The 26,030-nt window shown below is 34.9% G+C and overlaps 1 protein-coding gene across 4 annotated transcripts in view; it reads right to left on the bottom strand.

Annotated features, from left to right (window-relative positions):
* LOC149067681 (disks large 1 tumor suppressor protein-like) overlaps nt 1–26,030 on the bottom strand; it is a 144,990-nt gene that overhangs the window by 112,964 nt on the left and 5,996 nt on the right. For 2 of the 4 annotated variants that reach the window (XM_089252200.1, XM_089252202.1), the window contains exons 2-4: nt 25,841–25,984; nt 19,740–19,876; nt 2,835–2,981 (exon numbers count right to left, since the gene is read on the bottom strand). In XM_089252200.1, the coding sequence (XP_089108326.1) occupies nt 2,835–2,981; nt 19,740–19,876; nt 25,841–25,984 (428 nt within the window). The remainder of the gene's footprint in view (nt 1–2,834; nt 2,982–19,739; nt 19,877–25,840; nt 25,985–26,030) is intronic. The other 2 variants (XM_089252203.1, XM_089252201.1) reach the window with 1 other exon arrangement.

Below are 26,030 nucleotides of genomic sequence, written 5' to 3' on the forward strand. Positions count from 1 at the left end.
TTCCAGGTACTGCCAAAAATTTAAAGATTAGTTTTTTTAAAACAAGGAGTACAATAAAAAAAAAAAGACAAAACTGTCCGAAGGATAAAATTAACAGCTTCAAAACTGGATAAATGAAAATTTATAAGATGATGAAATACTAAAGATCTTTTCACTTTACACTATGTATAACAACCAATCAATATTGGTTGGTTGAGTACCTGGGTTGTATCAACATCAGTCGAGCTTGTAGGTGTCCCTATCCATTTGTGATTTGGTCAGCTCATTTATGTGTTGATACATGCATATGGAAAAAATGTGTTCCTAGAATATCCAGAATATTCAGTTTGATACTATGAGTCTAGCACTAAAAGAAGGCATGCTGTGAAAACACACTTTTTTAATGCATTTTACATTAGCGAAATCTTTAATTTTATACCAAATGGTTCAAAAACTTTCAGAAAGAGAAGTGGGAATACATCTGGCAAAATATCCTGAGGATATTTCCCAGATTATATCCTGTAACAATAATCTTGATGATAGATGTAAAAATTCAGTTCACGATGCAGCTGTTTTATATTACCACATGCATCCATATCAACCAAAATGTTTGTTAGCCAAATCCTTATTTGTTAACCAAGGCAGAAAAATCATGAAAAAATCTCCATTAGCCAAGGTGTTTGTCAGCTAAGGAATCACTGTATATAGATTTCGTGCTTGGAACTACAGCAGTACCTTGATTTAATAACAAACCCGAATTGTCCAATAAAACCTTAAATTGGAATTTACAATGTTTGTTTCTCAATTTAATAATTAATTTTCTGCATTTAACAATTGAATGTGGAAGTCTTGTTTCTTAGGCAGCATGCCAGAATCATAGTTTTCAGGGTTTAAAATACAGACCAAATACAAAGGTACACTGTAACAACTGTGCATAGCTCTGGTGATTTAAAAAAAATGCAAGTGATTTTTGCTAATAGTCCAATGTTGTCAGTGTCTACATTGAAGTGTGATAATTTTAATGATGAGCTCAACCTTCAAAATACACACTGCATTTTTAGCAACATTGAACAATAGAAAATTAACACTTGTTTGGCAAATTTGATCTTTTGTTTACTCACCAAATTGGACATTTCATTGTGATTTGGTACAATGATGATCATCACCAGGAACTCTGGTTGGGGACTGGTTGCTGCTACAGAGACCCTTTCTAACCCCATTGACATTGTAGGCCAACTAAAGCAGGATCTATAGTTTGTATAATATTCTGGGCAGATTCTCTTCAGTGACAGAGAGGTTGGTGCTCTAACTGCCCAATGTGGGGACCACTCAATTGTGCCAGCCATGGTCCTAATGGCATTATCTCACTTTTACAGGTAGAAGCAGTTCCTCCAGTAAAAAAGATTCAGATAAAGGCTGAAAAAGTTACTTTTCTTGCCATCTAATTTGTAAGAACTGGATGCTAATTGCTAAACCTACATCAAATTATGAGAATCTGGAAACTTTTTCCTATTCAATCACTCACAGGAGACTTGACTTTTCTCTTGTCAGCAGACAATTTTCCCTTTTAAATTAGGATTTTATTGCATTTTGAAACACAATCTGAGGGTCAGTGAATCTGACACCTTTTTTGAGCATACACCCCTCACTAACGTGCATATAATAAAACCAGGTTCTGTGGCTTCCAAAAAAGGCAGTCAACTCTTTGGACTATGTAGCTCAGAGGATGCACAAACTCCTGCCCACGAACCGAATGCAGCGTGCCAAGGGATTCCATGTGGCCCGTGAAAGGTGCTTCAGAAAAAAGTTCAATGCAAGAAAAATACTACTACACCACACATGCACCTTGTCCGTATTTCTCTGCTGAACTTCTAACGAATTGGTACATGTTGGAATGTACGTGTCGATGTTGTGAACCTAACATGGTTTGTGTCTGTGCAATGCTTGTTGTAATGCTGCCATCAGCCATCCATTTTTCTGACTATGAGTGGAATGTAATGATTGAATAATTGTATCATTGTAAGCCTGTTGCTCCCTGTGGCAAAACTTTTCATCAGGGACATTAGCTCGCAAGCAGGAAATATACCACTAATTGTGATCCCTACAGAAAAATAAGGAACTGCCAATTATATCAGCAAAAAAAAAAAAACCAATAGTTGCCAATTACCGCTATAATATTTGCAAATGGCAAACAAATAATGCGCTATTACAAATAGCAGTAAGTTTATGGCCAGCAAGGGGGAAAATATTGCATATATGGCACTGAAAAGGTTATGCACCCTACCCTATGATGTAGCTCACCCAGCACTTCAGATATTTTTCTCACCCATTTCTCCAGAACTTCAGCTATTTTTTGAGAAAGCATAGATATAAGTTTTGATTGAGTTGAGTTGTGTGATAAGTTTTGAATTACATTTATTCTATTAAGCAATGATGATTCTTCCAAAAACAAAAAAAAGTAATAAGAACAACATAGCTAAAAAGCCTGCACATATTTACATAAAAATTCCGTTCTCTTTTACCTGGCGTATTGCTAAAGTAAAAAGCGTTTTCACCAAGTGTTAGCGACCCAACATTCAAATTGATTTTGATCACACCATCCTCATTTTCAATGTCTCATCATTGACATGAACCTAGTTTTTTGCAGAAGCTGCATTGAGGACACAATACAAAAATTACTAAACTCAAGTCAGTTGATGTATGATTTATCACAGGTTTTATAAAAAGCTTTGTTCTGCAAGACTACTACCTACCCTTTCTTTAACACCCCCCCCCCCCAACGCAAGTAGGTGCACATTCGAAGTCGAGAAACGCTGGTCTACATAACTATTGGCATGAACAATGAAGAATCCTACCTTTCTAGGTGAATCAGCTACATCAGATATATAATGATCTTGAACTATCGGCTCCGACATGTTGTGCTTGAAGCCATCGAAACCAGTTATCTCTTTCAATCTTGACGAAGTTTGGTTGAAGTCTTCTTCGTCCTTATACTGATACTTCTGTAAATACATGAGCAAAAAAATTTCGATTAACGTGGGAAAATGCCTGGGATGTAAGAAAAAAATTATTAAACCAAACGTATTATTAAACCTTTAACGTATAATTTCACATTATGGGCACAAAATTGAGGTAATCTGCAATCAAGTGTCTCACTCGCAGATGTTGAATCTGAATTTTTTTTATGAACTTTAATCACCATTTGAATTCAAAACTGAACCAAATTCAAAAACTTTCCCATTCTGATCTGGGCAAGCTAAGAGATTATGTACCTATACATATGAAGTCTGTCAAAAAAAAGAATGAAAAACAACCTCAAAACCGCCCACAAATCTGTTAATGCTCACTTATCCCATTACTAGATTATTTTAGAGCTGCATAGATAATTCAGACGTAATATGCCATTTATTGCATCATTACATTTTGATTTTCAGTGAGTAGGGTTTCGATTGAAATAGTCTTTTACTGTTGTGGCGATTTAGTTGTTAAAGAAATTAAAGAGCAATGAGCATGCGTAACGTTTTGCAATGACCCAATGCATTTTGTTTTTCAGCTAAAATTGGGGTCTAGGTCAATTCTTCGCGCTCAACTTGTCGCGGGACAATTCATTGCAGCATCAATTCGTCATGCTACAAATTTGTCGCAAGCTCATTTCGTCGTGCTACAAATTTGTCGCAAGCTCATTTCGTCGCAGTACAAATTTTTCGCAAGCTCATTTCGTCACTGTATTGTCAATTCGTCGCGACAAATTTTAATTGCTTTAAAATTCATATGTTTGTTGTGATGTTATAAACAGAGTAGTTGCTTTAGGTGTAAAAAATGGAACTAATTTTTTTCCTTATTTATTGGAAATGTTCCCTTCCCATCTGTTTTAATTTTTAACAAATGAAGGAAAGTATTCATTGAAGTCATTGAGGGACACATTGGAACGTTCACCAAGATAATAAATTGGGATCCAATAAATTTTTACTATATAAGCCGCATTTCTGTCGGGATTTCCATTTCTCGCAGTGAGGGGCGTTGGGAGCTAACCCAAATAATAAATTGGGATCAAATAAATTTTGAAAATTTAGTTTCCATCGTATAGGCAGTGCTTCCTGCTTTCTGTAGGGATTAAATCCCTACAGAAAGCGGGAATCCCTGCAAGAAATGGAAATCAGATTTCCATTTCTTGACCCATTCCATCAGATTTCTACTTTGACCACTCGTTCCACATTTCGGATGAGAATGGTGTATCCAAAAATTCACACTCAACCCATGACCAAGTACAGTGAGTAGTAATTTTTTCCTCTTGTTCTGTATTTTCTTATCAATATTATTTATCGTTAACGAAATGTCTCCGGGCCACTCAAATAATCTGGAAATGTTTAAGGGCTGCTTAAGTGCTCTGGAACTGTGCCACGCATCACTCAAGTGATTTTAATTATGCCACAAATTCTTAATGATGCCAAGTAATCTGGGAATGTTCCGTGGGTAACTTGAAAGATATGTAGAACAGCACTGGGGGCCGCTTAAGTGCTCTAAAACTGTGCCACACGTCACTCAAGAGATCTCTAAATGTGCCACAGATCGTTTAAGTGTTCTGTAACTGTGTCGCAGGTTACTTAAGTGATCTTTGAATGTGAAAGGGATCTTTGAGACCTACCTCAGTGATCTGAAAATGTGCCACGGGCCACTTAAATACTCTGGAATTTTGCCACCGGTCATTTACAAATACAATACAAATACAACGCCAAAAATTAAGCAATTTTTAAATGTTCCGCTTAGTTCATTTTTACAAAATTAGGTTTGATGGGGCAAGCCACATCAGATAACCTTCAGGGCCACATTTGGTCTGTGGGTCAAGGGTTTACCATATATGGTTAAAGTCGCAATGAATTTTTTAAAGAGAAATTTTGAGTTCTTACCATTCAAATAGCATTGAAATTAACAGAAATCGATTATAATAACATATAAAGGTATTTTCTTTTGAAATTTTAATTTTTTAAAAAATATTTTTTTTTGCATTAAAAAAATTTTTTTTTTTCATCTGGGGAGAGGGAGGCACATGAGACCCCCCATCCCGCATATGTTTCTGATCCCACCAATATGCGTTAGGAGGTAGGGAGGCCGTGATGGCGAAATTTTGCTGACAAGGGGGGGGGTTAGAGTTTTGCTTACTTTTGCTGACAAGGGGGGGGGGGTCAAAAATGGCTAAAATTTTGCTTACGTAATACTTGAACGGCCCCTTAGCTGCGTGTACACTTTTGTTCATGTTTTTATTTCACGTGTAAGACAAAAACCTACATACAAGCTAGCGTGGAACATGTACAGCGAAAAATGGACGGTTCGATGAATTGATTCTGTGCTTTAATATATAAATTGACGGCAGGACGGATTGACATGGCAGCAAACTTGTACAGCTACGAATTGGAGCTGCAACAAAAATTTGATACACACGCGATACAAATTTGTATCGCGTGTGTATCAAATTTGTAGCTGCGACAAATTTGTATCGCGACGGATTGACACTGCGACAAACTTGTACCGCGACAAATTGACCCTTACGTTAAAATTGTATGACACAAACTTCTGTTAATTCTCAATTCTCCTAGTATTCTATGAATGGTCAACCTATGATTTTGGGGTTTCAACCCACAACATAATACATACCTTGTTAATATGAACAAACATCACTTATCATTACTTGATATGTTAGAAACTCTGACCAAGTTTTTAATATATAGTCTACATTAGTTCTACCGTACAATCACCTTGTACACATTCCGCTGCTGAATTTCTACTGAATACTTACAAGACAGAATGAGCGATCTCAGTTTATGAGTGGTCCATAATGTATTTATGTTGTCCGAGTTGTGCTTGTTTCGTGTAACACCCCCCCCCCCCAGAAAAAATTGAAATGACGGCCCTGATAATAATGGCAATAATACACATGTATTGCTCTTATAAAAAAAATTTTCTCTAGCAAAATCACCAGACAGCTAGAAGACAATACAGTAAAAGTCTGTTACAACAAGAGCTAGCAATTATGGACGAAACTAATTTTCACAGACTTCTACTTTTAAGTGAATTTCCATTTTTTTGCTCTGTCAGGTTATAAATTGCAGAAAATTCCTTCTACACCTGCATAACAATCACCGAAATGATCTAAATCATTTCGTTCCAATTTTAGTGAGTGAACAGAACTCCCATGGTGAAAAATATTGAGTTCACACAAGTTAATCACGTAAGGAATTTTTTGCATGGAATTTAATATTCTCAAAATGATTTAGTGGACTGACAGAACAATTAAAATTCTCACTTCTCAATTTCGTGGCTTTATGGTCTCATGAATATTTTTCAGCTGTTCCGAAACAATTTTAAAGTGCAAAGTCTGGTCCCATAATTCACTGGCGATGAAGATGGTGTCTTAGTCACTGCTGGGAGGGACAAAAGTAGAATGAAATTGCCACATACCCTGTGCATATATTAGAAAAGCCTGAAAATATGAAGACAAAAAAAGGGGGACTGACATTTTTGCGGGGGGGGGGGGGGTTGACGTTTTAGAGAAAGCTAGAAAGTTTCATAATTTTCAACCTGTTATATCCGAATAATTTTTGTCTCTAACATTAGCTAAATTTTCCCCAACTGAAAACTAATCAATGTAAAATGCTAAAATAAATTACATCACTTCTGAAGAGTACCTCTACACAGCAATGATGGTAAGCATAGAATTACTGATAGAGAGCACTCCAAAATTTCATCATTTGTTTTTGGAGAGATCATATATGATCAATGTGTATCAGGACTGGACAACTCTCAAAAAAATTTATATGCCCAGTCAGGTATGTAACCTAAAACAATACATAACCAAATTATTATATGATAACGGTGAGTATGTTGCTGAAAAAATCTATGCGTGGTTGATTTTTTTTTTGGGGGGGGGGGGGGGGAGATAGAGCCAAGGCCTTGTTCGGTTCAAAAGGAAAAGATTGAAACCAATACACAGAACCTGAACTGCAGGGGTGTGAGGGGAGGGACAACTGCCCCACGTAGCAAAATTTAGGGAGTGACAGCTTTCGATGGGAACAAAGAACACGATTACAAAATTATCAAATTTTAAAGTTTGGGGGACTGAATCATGTTTGCCCTGGGCAGCAAAAATCTTAGTTGTGGCCCTGCTGTTACATGCCCTGGGCATGTCTGGCAACAGATTTACCCAACCCTGATATACAGGATAATTAATGTTCCTGTTCACTTAGTTTTTCTCAAAACTATCTGAATACAGTCAAATTTTTAGGATATCCTAATGAGACGACGGGAGAGAGATGAAATAAAAAAAATCATTCAAATTTCAACCACCAGGTGAAAATTTGAAGATATTTTATTGAATTTTTTTTTTTTTTCCCATGGACCCATCACATAGCGTATCTACCAAGTTTTAATGGAATATATCCTCCAGAATGGGCGGAACATAGGTCAGAATAGTGTCAGTGTGCTGACGAGTGATGCATTTGTCTGAGCAGTGTTAGTACAGGTGGCCCTCAACTTTTACATAATTTGCACATTTTAAAAATTCAATTTTTTAAAGATTTATGTCGATAATTAAAAAATTGTTTGTTTCCATGCAGTCGCTCCCATGGAGCGCTGTAGCATCGACTAAATGCATTGTGTGTTTTGCTAATTTATTTGTTAATGTTTAAATATTTTTCCCTTATAAATTCATAAACATGAGTGAGAAACAGAGAAACTGCAGTGTTGAAACTAACAAAAAGAAATTAAGGACTCGTAAACTTCATACAATTGAGACAAAGATGGAAATAATTAGACGTTCTGCAAACAGTGAATGTTTTGTTTTAATCGGCCGTTCGTATGACATAAACAGGTCTACAATATGTTGTTTTGAAAAGCAAAATTAAGGAAAATATTCAAAATTGTGAAAATATATCTTCAAAGATTTTTTCCAAAAGACATGGCCTAGTAATGGATGAAATGGAAAGATCTTTGTCATCATAGATTGATGAACAACATCAAAACAATGTCCTTCCGAGTTCTTCAATTATTCAAGTTAAGGGTCTAGTTTGCATGAAGATTGGATACTAGCTTAAAAGATTCTATCACACACAGTGTTTCAAGCAAGTAATGGCTGGTTCGAAAAAATTAATCCATGAATCATGCATCTTGACAAATTTTTGGAATCATGGAAGAATGTGATCCCAATGGACAACATGCATCCTATGGAGCATGCAATGGAGAAGTACATAGGGCGACTGAGAAAGATACAGCATGTTATACAACACTATCAAGAAAAGGGAAAATGGTTGTATTCAACTAACTCTTGACATTTTTATGGAGAAAACACCTGAAAGCAATTAAACATGCCTCATTAACTTAATTTTGTATATTGTGCAATAAATATTTTGAAATGCATGTACAATCTTTTTGTTTTTTTTAACATCCCTCTACTTTCAAACATTCACACACATTAGACAAAGGTCAAGGGTCGCCTGTATACTGAAACTACTCAGACCAATGTAGCGCCCATTCTGATAGACGTATTCCACTGAAACGTGTATGTACGCCAAAGTTGGCAGATTTTTGGCGCTTGTCAGTTTTCGACTGTTTAAAACTGCGGTTTAAACCAGTGGTTCTCAACCGGGACCACGGATGAAAATCTGGCAAAAGGGGAGCCACGGCTACTGATATGGGGGCCACGAAGAAGTTTGTGGAATTAAATTTTTTTAGTCACTCTGACCAGGATTGGTAAAAAAACAGGTTTTTTTTTTAAAGCAAAAACCAGTTTAACCAGTTTTTTGTTTTAAATAGTATTAACATTAAAAACATTATTTTTTGCTTAATGGATTACTGTGTGTTTGAAAATTCTTTCAATGTTATTATTAATCATATGGTATATAAAGGTTTTTCTCCAGTTACTTTCAGTACACTTAATTAGGAAGCTATTTTGAAAAAAGTAATAAAAATTAGGTGAATATAATGTATTTAATGAAGCATAAATAATGCAGATTAATTAGCAATGATTTACGATATACAGGGTGATTATAACTAAGGTTCTGATTTCAAAACACTGTAAAAAAAGAACGATTGTCAAAATGACTTGAAAATTGACATGAATATTCCTGAAAAAATGCAATTTTATTTGGTAAAGGGGAAAAAATACTTAAAAAAGTAAAATTAATGACATCATCCAACATGTGGGAAATTTGCTCGCAGAATGGAAACAATAGCCAGTCATGGCAAAATGATACCTTAATTATAGCATTGCATGATTTCATAATTCATGGAAACATCACAAAAAACGAAGTAATTGAACAAATAACTACAACTTACTTAAGAAATGTTAAATATGTTATATAATCATATTTATATATAACATTTAACATATAAATATGTTAAATGTTAATAATGTTCTTGTTCTTGTTCTGTTGGAAATTCTTGCAATTTCCAACCTGAGGTTGAAAGCACAAAAATTGTTGTTCAACAACAGAATCGGAGTATGCCATGGTCATAATGTGGATGTGCTTGCAATTCAGCTTTATTAAACCAAATGCCCCCCCCCCCCCCCGTTAATATTCCTGAGGAACTTCTAACATATAGGGAATGTGCTGGAGATTGCAATTCAAAGTTTGCAATCTGACCACTATTTATTACACCCACAGCCAGAAGTTGCAAGGGTTAAGGTGCATCTTGTCAAAATGGGTCTTCAGCAGCTGCTTTCCTGGTATTGCAATGTGCATCTTGATAGAAGTTCTATCCACACACTGATGCTGTGGAAGTGCTGAAATGATGTGGTTGCACAAAACAGATTATACTGCTGGCCAAGTACAGCATCATCTACTTGCACATTTTGCACTTTTTTCTTTTGCGAAAGAAACTTCCATTGCTCCAGGAGTATCCATGCAAATTTTCAAGTCATTCTGATCAGTACTTATTGTACAGTTTTGGAATCAAAACTTCAATTATAATCTCCCTGTATATAGCTGATTATTTTTTATAAATCTGTTATTATTATTCAGTAGAACCCTGATTAACTGGGCTTAACAGTGTGAAAGTATAAAAAAAACTACTATTGAATATTAAGACTGGGAGATATACAGTAGGAGACGTGCTACTTCTTATGGGAAAGAAAATGAAAATGTATGTAAGGTAATGTAACTACTAGTACACTGGTCTTTGTCCTTTAAAGACAGCTGATGTCTTTATTGGATTATAGGACCACCTGCCCCTAGCATGATGGTGTCATTACTGTTGCTGCTTCTTTGTGAAGGGAAAAAGAAACCCTGTGAGATAATACACCACTACATTTAGATGTGTGATGCAATCCTTATTCATGAATTTGCTAAAGATAGAGCATCAGAATGTAGCCAAAGGGTAGAAAATGTTGTAAGAATGAGAAATTTTGGCTTTTGTATATAACTTTAAATAACTAAGATACTTCATATGAAAAATATATATATATTCTGGCCACTTTTATGAGACTTTTTGAAAAAAACCGCTTATAAAATCTTATGTCATTTAAAGATATACCATCAGAATGTACCCCAAGGATATAAAATGTGGTAAAAATGAAACATTTTGGCTAATAATGAACCAATATGATATTTTTCAAGGAAAAAAATTATATTTAGGCAACTTTTATTTGATTTTTTGAAAAAAACCATGTGGTTTAAACCAAACAACCCTGACTCTGACTAAAAAAAACTTAATTTCAAACAAAAAATGCATAGAATATATTTTTCGAAATTTTTCTGCTATTCAAGAGGAAGGAAATAAAAAAAGCATTGCATGTAGTCTCTGTGGGTTTATGACTTGGGGGTGACAGTAGGCCCTGACACACACTATAGAAGAGGTTTAAAGCAAAATGGAGTAACTGTAAAGACAGTAAGTGTTGTGTGTGTTCGAAGACTTTTCATTCAAAGAGGGCTGCCATAAAGAAAGCAGACAAAGATTTGTTGACCATTCATTGACATTCTTTTGAGTGCTGGTAGTAAATGCAATCCAAAAAGTAGATGGGTAAGAAATGAAAGCTTGTAAAAAAAAACAAAAAAACCCCCCATCGTTTTTATGCAATTACAGACGGATAGCCATATAGTTTAGCACAAAGCTATCTTCAACCGACACTGAGTGGTCTGATGGGGAATATATTTATAAAAATTGAATAAAGAACGATTTCTCTGGGGTATTTTTATGCCATGTGCCATTCATTTCAATTTAACAGGAAAAACGTAATTTTAAACAGATTTAAGACGGCCTTAACGTCATTTGGTTTGCTGATTGGTTTCTATATGCAATCCAAGCAGATAATGTACTGGGACTTCCTCTAAGATTGGCACCATTTCATTTCATTTCATTCCGTGCACCGCCCAGGCTCTATCGACCATTGTAAGATTTAAAAAAACTTAAAGATGTGGTGTCAATCTATACTGTAATACTTCCTATTAACTGCCCTACTACGTAAACCTGCTGCTAGCCTACTACTGGCCTGCAGCATCCGAAATAATTTCAATGCAATTTTCCTATCCTGCAAGAACAATGTTGTGAACATTAGAAAAAAAAAAAAACGGTGTATGACCACATTTAAAGCAATTTAAATCTGTTTATTTGAGACTCATTGCATCTGCTGATTTCTCAGAAAAGTGCAATTAATTCTCACTTAAGTCTTCACTTTGAAATGTCCATAACCTGCTCAATGCGTCTCTTTGTATCTGTCAACCTAAAATTTATGGTTTTTAGTGTTGATAATACTCATGCAAAACCAATTCAGCGATGCATTTTTCACAATCTGCAAAAACCTCGTGGATTTGATAGTTGGAAATTATGTCTAAATGCCAAAGATTTGGAGCTCGAGTCAAAATGAAAATGCCAAATAATTGAAATTGTGCTTCGTATAAATGAAATATTTTAATATTGAAAGCTATATAGAGAGATTAATCATAACCGTAGTCAAACGTCTCATAAATGTGAAATTTTGTCATAAAACTAAGATTGAGGCGTGAATCCCCTTGCGCACAAGTGGAATTTCAAGGCATTTACGCACAACCAAACCCTTCTCTTGGCCATTTTTCCCTTTTTCTCCCCACTCTTTCTTCCTTTTGTTTCCTTCCTAAATTTATAAAAGTAAAATGACAAAATCATTATAAAAAGGACTGTTTTGAGATCAAATTGCAAAAGTTCAATTACTTTAGTGGAAAAATATCGGATTTTTTTTGGTGGGAATACAGTCAAACCCCATTATAATGAACTCCAAGAGACCGGAGCCATATTTTTTCTCGTTAAAACGAGAAACGACTGTATTTCATCTCAAACTATTTTTTTATGTGTATATGCAGACTGCATGGTTAACAGGGAGTATAGCACTTTACTGGCAAGCCGTTAGTCTTAAAGACATAACCAACTGGAAAAAGTATCCAAATCACGTGTCCAACTCAGATATGTCATTCATGTTGTAAGGGGCTGTATAGTTATAAAATAAAAAAACCAACTTTTTATACCATCCCCGTGTGCCAAAGAACCCAATTAAGAAGTTGTTGCTTTGTCTTTTCCGATGAAAACTAAAATAATTTCACGTTTCTAAGAGCAATATTCACAGAGATATACAAATTCAAAAAAATGAGGAAATTTGGGAAAACCAGCATTGATTGCGGGTAAAATGGTTTCCTCGCATTTAATGATGTTTCTTTCCAACTTTCTTAGAATATCTCAGTGAATATTGCACTTAGAAACGATGAATTTTTTCGTTGGTGACCGGGAAACAACTTTCCTATTGGGCTTTTGAGGCACGGGGTATCCGCGTAAAAAGTTAACATTTTTATTTTAATAACTATGTAATCCCTGGAAACATGAATCAAATATCTGAGTACTACACATTATTTGGGTACTTTTTCCGACTGGAAGTATGCCTCTAGGACCAATGGTTCACCAGTAAAATGCCACATGCCCGTTGCCTATGCACCCTGTATAGTAAATATAGTACGCACACGTTGCTTCGTTCGCCTGCGAGAGAGTGGCCACATTATGAGCCAAAAAGCCACTTGAAGGTAGCTTGTCACCCAACGAAATATCAGATTTTCACCGTATCAAAAAATTGAAGTCAACAAATTGATAATTTTCTTATTTGAAAATCTGATTATTTATATAATCCCATAGGCTTGAAGTCCTGATAATGAATCATTATCCTTGTAGCATTTGCAGCGAATTTACAATGGCACTAACAATTTTAAGGGAAATTTAAAATTACTTTAATACTCTAGAATACATGTTAAGACATTCATTTTCAAAAATATTGTTGGTGCTGCTACCTACTTTCAAAATCAGAAGTGCCTTATGTGGTGATGATGAAGAAGCTCAGGTATAAAAAACTAAATTCTTCATTCAGCTTTGCTCCTTATAAACAAAGCTTATAAACTGACCTGAAAAATCAAACTTCCAGTTCAGTTATTTTTTCAAGACACAAGGAGAAATCCAAAACAAAGGATCTCCACACCAGCAGACGACAGGTAACAGCCGGGTTTTCCCAGGAGCAGGTTTCCTGTGCCGCGCGCAACGTGGTTCGCCCAGCGCGACACGCCGTCCACTCACCAATAAGAAAAGCAGCGTGACTGTTTTCCTACAGAGCGCAATACGCCCGACGACAGCGCTTTACGTCGGGCGTGATTGGCCGACTGTTTCTGAAGTCAAATGCGTCGTGCGCCGCGGTTTTGCCGATACTTTCTTCACTGTTGTGTGTTCTCGGTTCGTATGCAGACGACCGAGTAGCTGATGCCAAAGCCATATACTATAACATAGCCGTCCTGATCCGATGCGCTTTCCTAGGAAAACACAAATGCGTAGCGTGATTATGTAGCACGTTGCTGCCGACGCAAAATTATACTGCTCGGTTCACGCGGCGCAAAACACCTATTCCTAGGGAAACCCGGCTTCATGATCGTAAAAAGTGCATTTTTCCGCACTCCACTTTACAGTAATGTGCTGCCATCTAACGTCAAATTTAAAAGTGACTCATGTGGTGATGAAGTTCAATTTAAAAAAAAAACCGTATTATTTATTCTGCTTAGTTCCTTATAAATAGGCTGACCATATTTCCTCGAGAGAAATACGGGACATCGGGATTCCAAATACGGGAAAATACGGGACATCGCCAATTATCACCAAAAACGATGCCAAAACCAAACAAAGTTGCCAAATATTGTTGAAATTACGGAAAAATCACAATGGCGGGAAATGATGCATTACTGCAAATTGCAGTGGATTAAAATGTATTCCACGAAAAAAAAAACGTTTACCAAAGCAAATGTGGGAGATTAATATCCCATATATAGTTGTAACTATCATAAAATAATTTATGAGTTGAAAAATAATCTCAATCTTCGACTTCAATAAAGAATAAAAATTCAAGTAGGTGTCGTGTGAAATACGGGAAAAACCGGGACACTTTTGCCAAAAAGCCGGGACGGCCAAAAAAAGAGAAAATACCGGGACTGTCCCGGGAAATACGGGACGTATGGTCACCCTACTTATAAACAAAGCTCGCAAACTGAACTGGAAATTTAAACTATAAGTTCGGTTATTTTATTTGAGCATAAGGAGACGTCCAAAACAAAGAGCCTCTTAATGAGCAGACGACAGTGAAGAAGTCGGTTCCCTACAAGCTAAGCACACAAACAGAACTGGAAGTTTGAACTACCAGTTCAGGAATTTTTTCAGAACACAAGGAGACGTCCAAAACAAGTAACCTGGAGAGAAGCAGACTACAGAGATTATATTACTGGAGGGAGCCGATGGATCCAGCCATCGCGACTGCAGCGACATCAAATGCAAGGAAATCAGGTACCTCGGTGAAAACAAACCTCCCACCTGGCAATTTGTCCATAGAAATGTACAGTTCGGTCTCTAAATATTGGGTTTTAAAGATTTAAAAAAAGGATAGGGAACTCACCTAGAGATAAAAAGGGATTAAATTATTTATTTCATTAATACTGGAATCATTCCTTTCATTAATGTGGAATAATTTCTTTCATCATCTCTTGAATTTTCCTTCATTAATTCTGGATTTCCCTCCATTAATTCTGGAATTTTCCTTTATTATTTCTTGGATATTCTTTCATTAATTCTGGAATTTTTCTTCATTAATTCTGGAATTTTTCTTCATCATTTCTTGAATATTCTTTCATTAATTCTGGAATTATTTCCTTTATTAATTATTATTTCTTTCATTACTTCTGAAATAATTGCTTTCATCAATTCTGGATTTGTTTCTTTCATTAATGCTGAAATTATTTCTTTTATTAATGCTGAAATTATTTCTGTCATTAATGCTGAAATTATAACTTTCATTAATTTTGGAATTATCTTGTCCATGCTAAAAATATTTTTTTCATTTATTGTTTAAACTCCTATTTATGCCATAAGAAAATAACGGGGGATCGTGTTTGTTTTCACCGAGTCACGTGATGTTCCGACGAAAGATTTTGGGGGGACACCGTTCTCACAGCACTGCCAAGGTATGACCGCTGACGTCATACTCTCTCCGGAGGCTTGATTTATATACTGTTGGCGCTGCCATTTAATCTCGAAATTTCAGGCAAATCATGCAATGATGAAAGAGAGTTCTTTGTTATTTTTTGGCATAAAATTTTTTTATGAGACGAATATTTCGGTAACAACATTCGTACATTTGCAATAATCGATTTTGTGTACAAAAAATAATTATTTCTTTCCACAAAAACGTTCGGGCAATATGGATGATCGAACAAATAAGTGAAAATACGGATTATGTGGTCTTCAGATAGGGTTACCAGATTCAAAACTGAAAAAGTAGAATGCGTGGTGCAAACCTTAGGTAGTGCCGTCTTAGTGCATGCTTCCCCCACCCCGGGCAGTGCCCGAAGGTCCTCAAGAGATGAGGTGCCTCAGAAAAACGAGACGTAGTTGAATTTTTTGAGAATTTTCCAGGTAGGGCCTCCAAAAAAATCCCTTGGCTCGGGGCCTATGATGCTATTATGACGATCCTGCCTGTCAGCCCCACTCTTGTGGGGGCTCATGGAATTCCAGTACTTGATTAATTTACTTCTATTAATTTACATTAATTAAACAAAAACAGCAATAAAAAATTTGAAAAATGATCAAAGTTATCGAATTGCAATGTATATGTGATAAATAGATGATGATGAAGCGATTTAAAAGTATGACAGAAATTGATGTATGTTCAATATGGTTCGAGCCACGATGAAGTGTCAGCAGTTGGACCACGCTAATTATTATTAATAATTTATGAATTTTGTGAAATTGATTTAAATGCCATTCCCTCTCAATGGACCGTGTTTGATTACGATCCAGACTATCAACGCGTTCCTGCAATAATGAAAAAATGAGAGTAATAGAAAAAAAAAATTCCCCTTCAAGATTTGTGATTTCCCCCCAAAAAGTTTGTAAGTCGGGGAGCAACTACATAAAAAAGTTTTATAGGGAGCCCCACAAAAATCTTTTTTTTGCATTGGGCCACAAAATTCTCCTAAGCAAGGACCTGTCTCCCATTTTTGAATTTAAATATCTCAGGGAATAATGCAGTTAAAACATGTAATTCGTTTGTTGGGCTCAAAAGAGAAAAAGCAACAACTCTCTAATTGGAAGTTAGGGGAAGAGGAGGTGTTATATATATTGGGTATTTTTTTCTTTTTAGATGCATTCTCGAGTTTGTAATTTACACCTGGTAGCATTTCTTTTACTTCTATAGATCAAACTACACAGTTGATCTACTTAATGACCCACAAAAATCTCGTCCTTATTCTGTAGAACTTGGTTTACTGCACGGGCCCTTCCGGGCACTTCTCCGGGGTGTCAAGTGACAATTAGACCTGGTTCCGATTTTCAAGAGTAAATATGCAAATAGGTAGGTAGGAATTTTTAGCTAGGCAGTACTTCCTCTCTCAGAAAAAACCGCTTTTTATGTGGGCGTATGATAATGTTAAGACAGCCCTGAGCGTAGTTTATGAAAATTGTGAAAAATAATAAAAAAACTCAGCAAAATAACGTGAAGTCTATTTTGCAATATTATTAGTTTCTCATCTTTTGTGCCATCCTTGTGATATTTATTTTCAACCATGTAATCAAGTGTCTTTAAAGTTTAGGATCTTCTATCGGATGATCGATGTTGAAAAAAAATTGTGCATTAAAAAAAAATACCATATGATATATTTTTGTGTGATGCCCCTATAGTACTGATGCCCTAAGCACGTGCTTATTTTGCTTAATGGTTAATCCGGCCCTGACTGCGTACATGATTTCTCTGGAATGAATGTTTCAAAAAAATATTTAAAAATTTTTCACACGTATTTTAGTTCATTTTTTTAAATTCATAGTAGAGCTACAACATAAACCTATATCCTTGATGCATGCATTATTTTTGAAAACGATGTGAAAGGTTGAACTTTTCAATTGTGATTCATTTGTGTGGCTACTCCCTCATTACTACTTTTATCCACATGAAGAGAATAAAATTAATAAAACTGCTTGCTACCACTTTTTGCGATTTTTATCACTATAAGAATGCGTATTTTGGGAGCTACACAACTGACATTTTCTCAATGAAACCATAATCATTTACACAAAAACAAACTAATTTGAAATAATACAAATTTTTCATCCAGTAAAGAGTAACTTGATGACATTGTGTCGTCTTCAAGCGCAGAATTTACATTGATTGAAAATAATTTATTTTATTTTTTTTACTGTATTCTATTACATTTATTTTGCTCTTCCGTTATTTTCATAAATTAAAAATTAATCAAATTAAATTCAAACATATTTATATACTTCATACAATTTTTTAATAACTATCTTCTAATGGGAAAACGGGAAGGGGAGTAGAAAATTATTCATGTTCGCAAGAGAGGGTGGGGCCACAGGAATGAGAAATGGTTGAAAGGGGGCCATGGACAAAAAAAGGTTGAGAACCACTGGTTTAAACTGTCACGTCAAAAACTACCCAGAACCTTAAGTGTTGCTTTTCAATATAAAAATTCTGGTTGAAACTGCACACATTGATTGCATGTAATGTTTGAAGTCACTATGCTATACAAAGAATAAATACTTAATAGGATTGCAAAATTATTTTCTGCTCTACAAGATCATTTTGAATATATGTGTATTTTTTCATGTGAAATATACAATTTCAATAGAGCATAACACATATAAACGCTGAAGGAAAAACTATGGAACTATTTGATATTCTTCAATTCAACATGATTCCCGAACTTCAAAAATTTCTTCAACTGCTCATATATGTGTATTGACATAAACCATCTGCTGTACTCTTTTCGTAACAGATAGGTGTTTAAAAAGTTTTTTCACCATACCCTATATATAATGTTGATTTCTGTTATTAAAAATTATCTAGCTAATCACCAATACTTAAAATGATTCCCATATTGTGCATAACATTAGAATATAGATAGCAATAAAAATATTAGCCTAAATTGTAGGAACAAAATGTCCTTTAATTTAGCAGTGCTGATCGCATACGATTCTCCAGAAAAGCTCCTATAACTTATTCTAAGTGCAAAAGTATTCACGTTGAGTTCCTTGGCCATATCACTGGGAGACATCCTCTGCATCTTTTCCTAAAAAGGGTATCGCAGACAGGAGCAGCCTCAAATATTTAGATATTGCCTTTATCAGTTGCAGTTTTCTATATTTTCCCACGTACAGGAATTCAGCAAAATGGTAGCACCTTCTTAACGCCCTTCTTTCCCAACGCTGTGCAAACTCTGGGAATTTCTTTCACAGAATCATATTTCTTCATATTTACATGATCCACAACTCACAACTTGTGTTATACTACTTGGTATTAGAGTAATGGGCAAAATGTGCCTAAGCTTTTCCCAATTGGAACGCCAAAGATTGATGATGATGAAGTGCAAAAGTAAAAATGGCAACATTGACAAGTTTTTGAGGTCAAAAAACCTAACCCTGTGATCTTCTATCACACATATTTTCAATAAACAGCTTTATTCACAATATGTGCTCTATTTCGCTTAGTAAATTGAATGCAGGTAATTCAATAGTTTAGATAAAATGGACCATAAAATTATATATTATCTGTTCTAGACTCTGTTTGTTGAAAAATTCAAAATTGTAAATTACAATTAATATATTTTTTTAATTATTGTAATAAATTAGTGTTTAAAAATAAAACAAAATATATTCAAAAAAAGTAAGTTTCTCATCATTTATCAACCTACTTCGTTCAAAATATTATCCAAAAGCACTGATTTAAGTTTTTGACTGTTTTATACAGTTTAAACCAGTCAAAAATCCAACCTTGTACGCTATATGGACCACGAGAAAATGTAAAATGCAATAAAAACTTCTTTTTTTTTTAAATTTCATAAATATCTCTCCCATGGTCACAAGATATCCTAAAAATATGGCAGTAGTCAGATAAACAGTTTTTAAGAGAAACTATTTAGAGTACAGGAACTTTATAACCACCCTGTATATGTATATTCCAACATGCACAGAAGGTATGAGTTTTACCAGGGAGTGACAAATCCCAGGTGGCCATAGTGACTAAAAAATTAGTATTGAAAATAATTAATATTATTTGCCCAATTATATATTATGAATATTAATTGTCCAAAAAATGTTTCTATCTGTGATAATTTTTTTCCTCGATTTGTCGAGCCCCAGTGTTTCACCAACATGAAGCTATGAAACAACACCCACACAAAAAAGGTACCAAATGAGATTCACTGAAAAACTCTTACTATCTCGCTCGTGGAATGGATGCCAGAAAGAGGAGGGCTGTTTTCCCATTTGCTAGCTATTTGCAATGTCTCAGCCGTTTTCTGCTGGATGCTTTTAGTATCATCTAGGAGGGTTATTTCATAGAACTCTTGAATATCTAAAGACGAAAAACATATTTCTAAATTGACTTTGTAACATATCTTTTCATTCTCAACAAAACATAGATAAGGTACAAAATATAAAAAGTTCATCAACACAAAAACAAAAAAAATTAATGACTTGAATTACGAAATAAAAAAAAGTAACACTCCTGATTCAGGTGGGATAAGTAATAACCAAATTCGAATTCACCTGCACAACAGAACTTTCCATCTTTACCAGTTTCTCCAGCATTGTTTGCTGAAGGAAAAACTTGGCACAAAATTTGTTCTGCAAAATAAAATCAAAGCAAGAATATGTGCAAACGCCCCATTAAAAAAAACTGATACTTCAAATTTACAGCAACTAACAGTCGAGGAAGGAGCTTCTGCAAGCATTTGTATTGGAGGCCTGCCAGATCAAAATGTGACTATATTCTTCTTATAAATAGTGTTTGCTTTTGTAATCAAATTCCACGACCACTTCAACTCCAAAGAGGCATGTAAAGTATTTCTCATCTATTCCTTTATCAATACATAGTCAAGATCTCTATCATTCTGTAAAAGAATTTGATACAGAGAAATAAATTTTGATGTATGTACATCAGTAGGATGAATCGAGAGAGAGAGTTCGCCATTTAAACAAACAACTACAACTTACACAAGAATATTAATACGTTGTCCACTGTGTTCTGGCTGTGAGATGGAAGAACAAAAGTGCTTGTTCAACAACAGATCGGGTAGGTCTATGACATGGTAATGTGGATGTGCTTTCAATTCACCAAAGTTTGGAATCTGACTACAGCACATAACATTTTGGGGTATTCCCAAACCCAAAAGTTGCATGGGTTATAGTAAACGGCCAGGTATCATGTCATCTTGTTATTGCCAAAATGGTTCTTTAGCAGCTGCTTTGTTGGTGTTGCAATGTGCATCTTGATAAAAGTTGTGCTATCCACTAGGGCTGGACAAATAAAATAAAAATTTCAGTGCCAGCCAAATTTGTTAAGAGCAAAGCATGTTTTTCTCCAAGAAAAACAGTTCTGAGTAATGTTTTTTTTAACTTTTCCAGGACTTTATGACCCACTCTCATGTTGGGAGACACATTATTACAAAAGCAAAAAAAAAATTTCACACTTAAACACTTCATTTTAGCAACAATGAGTATAAAATTTTAGGTGCCAAAACTGATTTTCTAGTCACCCTGGCATCTGGGATTTGTCCAACCCTGCTATTCACACACTGATGCTGTTGAAGTGCCGAAATGATGTGGTTGCGCAAAGTAGATTATACTGCTGGTGAGGTTTTTTTTCTTTCATTAAAGAAAATTCCATTGTTTCATACAATGGACCCATCATATTTTCAAGCCATTCTGACCAACAGTTCTTATTGCGCCCGAGTGGCCTGGTGGTCAGATGCTCGTCTACCACCATGAAGGTTGCTGTCACGGTCTTGGGTCCGAACCTGAGGGAGGATATAGATAAGATATTTTCCCTAATGAGCTTGAGGTGACCACTATTAGACAGTGCCTTAATTTCTAACCCATCTCATTAATTTTCCACCCAAGTCCCCAGGAACAACAACTTATATCACAGAGTGTGACAGAGCCTGGGTGTCTCTCGGTTCCTATCACTATCATCTCATTAATGACAGTAAATTACAATATAGTGATATGGCCAGAGTTGGTGTTCGGTGAAGCAGGGTTGGTAAAAAAAACGGTTTTTTTGAAAAAAACCAAAAAACCGGGTTTTTTTGGTTTAAACCAGGTTTTTTTGGTTTAAACCGGTTTTTTTGGTTTAAATAGTATTAACATTAAAAACAATGAAATTTCTGAAAAATCATTCTAACTTCCAATAATTAACAAAAATGAAATGTTTATTAATGTAATTAACACTATTCCCATGCTAATTAATCAATAAATATTTATTAAATTTTAACAAAAACCAACTTTTGCCATTTAATTATTTTTTGCTTAACTCAATGGATTACTGTGTGTTTGAAAATTCTTTTAATGTTATTATTAATCATATAGCATATAAAGGTTTTTCTCCAGTTACTTTCAGTATACTTAATTACGAAGCTATTTTGAAAAAAGTAATAAAAATTAGGTGAATATAATGCATTTAATGATGCATAAATAATGCAGATTAATTAACGATGATTTACGATATACAGGGTGATTATAACTAAGGTTCTGATTTCAAAACACTAAAAAAAGAGCGATTGTCAGAATGACTTGAAAATTGACATGAATATTCCTGAAAAAATTCAATTTTATTTGATAAAGGGGAAAAAATACTTAAAAATGTAAAATTAATGACATCATCCAACATGTGGGAAATTTGCTCGCAGAATGGAAACGACAGCCAGTCAAGGCAAAATTATAACTTAATTATAGTATTGCACGAGTCCATAATTCACGGAAACATCACAAAAAAAATGAAGTAATTGAACAAATAACTACAACTTACTCAAAAAATGTTAAATATGTTGTCCACAGCGTGTTCTGGCTATGAGGTTGAAAGCACAAAAATTCTTGTTCAACAGCAGAATCGGAATATGCCATGGTCATAATGTGGATGTGCTTGCAACTCAGCTTTATTAAACCAAATGCGCCCCCTTTCCCCCGTTCATATTCCTGAGGAATGAGGAACTTCTAACATATAGGGAATGTGCTGGAGATTACAATTCATCAAAGTTTGCAATCTGACCACTGTTTATAACATTTTGAGGTACCCCCACAGCCAGTAGTTGCAAGGGTTAAGGTGCATCCTGTCAAAATGGGTCTTCAGCAGCTGCTTTGCTGGTATTGCAATGTGCATCTTGATAGAAGTTCTATCCACACACTGATGCTGTGGAAGTGCCGAAATGATGTGGTTGCACAAAATAGATTATACTGCTGGCCAAGTACAGCATCATTTACTTGCACATTTTGCACTTTTTTCTTTTGCGAAAGAAACGTCCATTGCTTCAGGAGTATCCATGCAAATTTTCAGGTCATTCCGATCAGTACTTATTGTATAGTTTTGGAATCAAAACTTAAATTATAATCACCCTGTATATAGCTGATTATTTTTTATAAATCTGTTACTACTATACAGTAGAACCTTGATTAACTAGGCTTAACAGTGTGTGTGTGAAAGTATAAAAAAACAACTATTGAATATTAAGACTGGGAGATATACAGTAGGAGATGTGCTACTTCTTATGGGAATGAAAATGTATGTGAGGTAATGTAACAACTAGTACACTAGTCTTTGTCCTTTAAGGACAGCTGGTGTCTTTATTGGATTATAGGACCACCTGCCCCTAGCATGATGGTGTCACTACTGTAGCTGCTTCTTTGTGAAGGGAAAAAGAAACCCTGTGAGATATGTAATACACCACTACATTCAGATGTGTGATGCAATCCTTATTCATGAATTTGCTAAAGATAGAGCATCAGAATGTAGCCAAAGGTTAGAAAATGTTGTAAGAATGAGAAGTTTTGGCTTTTATATAACTTTAAATGACTAAGATACTTCATATGAAAAAAAATATATATATTCTGGCCACTTTTATAAGACTTTTTGAAAAAAACCACTTATAAAATCTTATGTCATTTAAAGATATATCGTCAGAATGTACCCCAAGGATATAAAATGAAGTAAAAATGAAACATTTGGCTAATAATGAACAAATATGATATTTTTCAGGGAAAAAAAATGATATTTAGGCCACTTTTATTTGATTTTTTGAAAAAAACCAAAGTGGTTTTTTTAAAAAAACCAGTTGGTTAAAACCAAGGTTTAAACCATGGTTTAAACCAACGTGGTTTAAACCAAACAACCCTGCGGTGAAGTAGAAGAAGTTCTTATTCATGTTTTGGAATCGGAACTTTCTACCCTGTAAATATTCCAAGGAATTTCTAACTGAAAATTTTTTTTGGGCAGGGATCACTGGCCACATCATGAACTGGTCAATTTCAGGCTTTTAAGTACAATAGAACCTTGATTAACAGGGGATAATGTTAAAAATATATAATAATAATAATTCAATATTAAGCCCGGTGGCGTTATACAGTACGAGATGTGCTGCTTCCTATGGAAAGAAAATGTGTGTGAAGTAATATAACTACTAGTACATTGGTCTTCTTTTGGATTATAAGACCACCTGGATTATTAGCATGCCAGTGAAGTCACTACTGTTGCTGCTTCTTTGTGAAGGGGGAAAAAAGGCTGAGGTAATGCACCACCACCACCTGATGCAATCCTCATTCGTGAATTTGCCTACCATAGAGCATCAGAATGTAGCTTAAAATTAGAAAATACAGTAAGAATGAGAAATTTTGGTACTGTATATAATTTTGAGCAATTGAGATACTTAATACAAAAGAAAATTTATATTCTGGCCACTTGTATGAGATTTTTTGTATCACCTTGCACTATCAGAATAAACCCCAAGAATAGAAAATGTGGTAAGAATAAAACATGCTGGCTAATAAGATTTGAATTAGACATTTTAGATTTGAATCGACGTTTAGACCTAGACATTTTATGGAATTAACTTTCTCTAGGTTTGTACAATTAGTTATGTGAAATTTGACAGTCGTTATTATGATATATTAGTGAGAGATTGTATTCTGTATCATTGTATTTTTCTTTCAGCTTAAACCACATATATCTGGTTTTCTCAACATTGACTTCTGTGTCATTGACCGAATACCAGTTCCGAATTTTCAGGAGATCTTCATTGATCATATTTTGCAGGTCGTTTCGATTATTGTATGAGTAAAGAAGGACAGTGTCGCCTGCATAACTTATCAGTTTTCCAATTTATTTTTAATTTGCATAAATCATTGATATATATAAGGAATAGCAGTGGGCCCAAGATTGACCCCATGGAAAACTCTGCCTTTAATTGACATACTGTTGCATAGTAAGCTATTTATTTTCACATGTTGATGTCGGTTTACCAAGTACGATTTGAAAAAAGTTATATATATAACCTCTGATGCCAATAGAATAGAGTTTAAGTCATGAAATTTCATGGTTAACTGTATCAAATGTCTGGAAATATTGCAATTGTTTCTTTATTGTTGTCTACACTATTATAGGTAAAATTAGTTGAGATTAGGGCTTTTTTTGGTGTTAGACTCGGGCAGAAATCCATATTGGTTTTTCGAGAAGAAATTTCTCGCATTTAGGTATTCAAGTAATTTGTTCTTTTAACACTCTCAAAAACTTAAGAAAGTACAGGGAGGACTGAAATGGGTCTGTAATTAGAATTAATGGTTATTTTTCCAGTAAATTTCATCTTACATTTTCATGATTAATGTTTTAAAATTCGGCAGTACAAGAGTACCATCTATTCACTTTCATTGATATATAAAACAAGCATGGATACCCTTTGGATTATTCTTACTATATATAACATGAATTATTACTGTGCCATGGAGAAAAGACATGCATATAGAACATGTGGATGCACTTTTGGATTATTCCCATATACAGCGAAACCTGTCTAAGAAGGACATCGTGTGAGATGGAAACCTGTCTCAAACGGAATCAAAATATAATCTGTTCAACGATTAATGCACCTTTATACAATGGAAATCCGCCTAAAACGGAATATTATTTAAGTCTAATGATGTTCCATTTCACGCAGGTTTCATTGTATAACATGGATTACTATCGCGCTGTGGAGAAAGAAGGATGGGAAAAAAAAACAGATGAGCGTGAAAAAAACCCTTTTTATTTACCTACATTATGTGTCTGGTTGCGACCCACCGACTTGGCACCCAATAAGGGTAACTAAACTTGGTTTCCACCCAAATATCATATGCCAGTTTTCTAAACACAGTCGAAAGGTTTAGAAATATTTCTAAATAAATTAGCGCCAACACTGCAAAATATTTTACAGGGGAAAAATGATTGCAGCCATGACATTCTGTATTGTATAAGAAATGAAATGCCACATACAAAAGACAGAGAAAACATGCTCACCAAGAAGCGCCTGGAAGAGGCGGCTTTTGAATATTCTGATCACACGTTCTATCGCATTGCGGAGCTGCTTGTCCTGAGGCTTATTCAACTTGCAGTGATACTCTTCCAAGAGCTCTAGAGCCCTGTGGGCCTCTGCAACAGAAACTAAATATAAGCTGAATATAAAAACGACGAAAAGCTTCAACACATT

The sequence above is a fragment of the Pholcus phalangioides genome, unplaced genomic scaffold (assembly GCF_987345545.1).
Source record: "Pholcus phalangioides strain wild (caught in Gottingen) unplaced genomic scaffold, Ppha-v1.0 ptg000028l_1, whole genome shotgun sequence".
NCBI lineage: Eukaryota > Metazoa > Arthropoda > Arachnida > Araneae > Pholcidae > Pholcus > Pholcus phalangioides.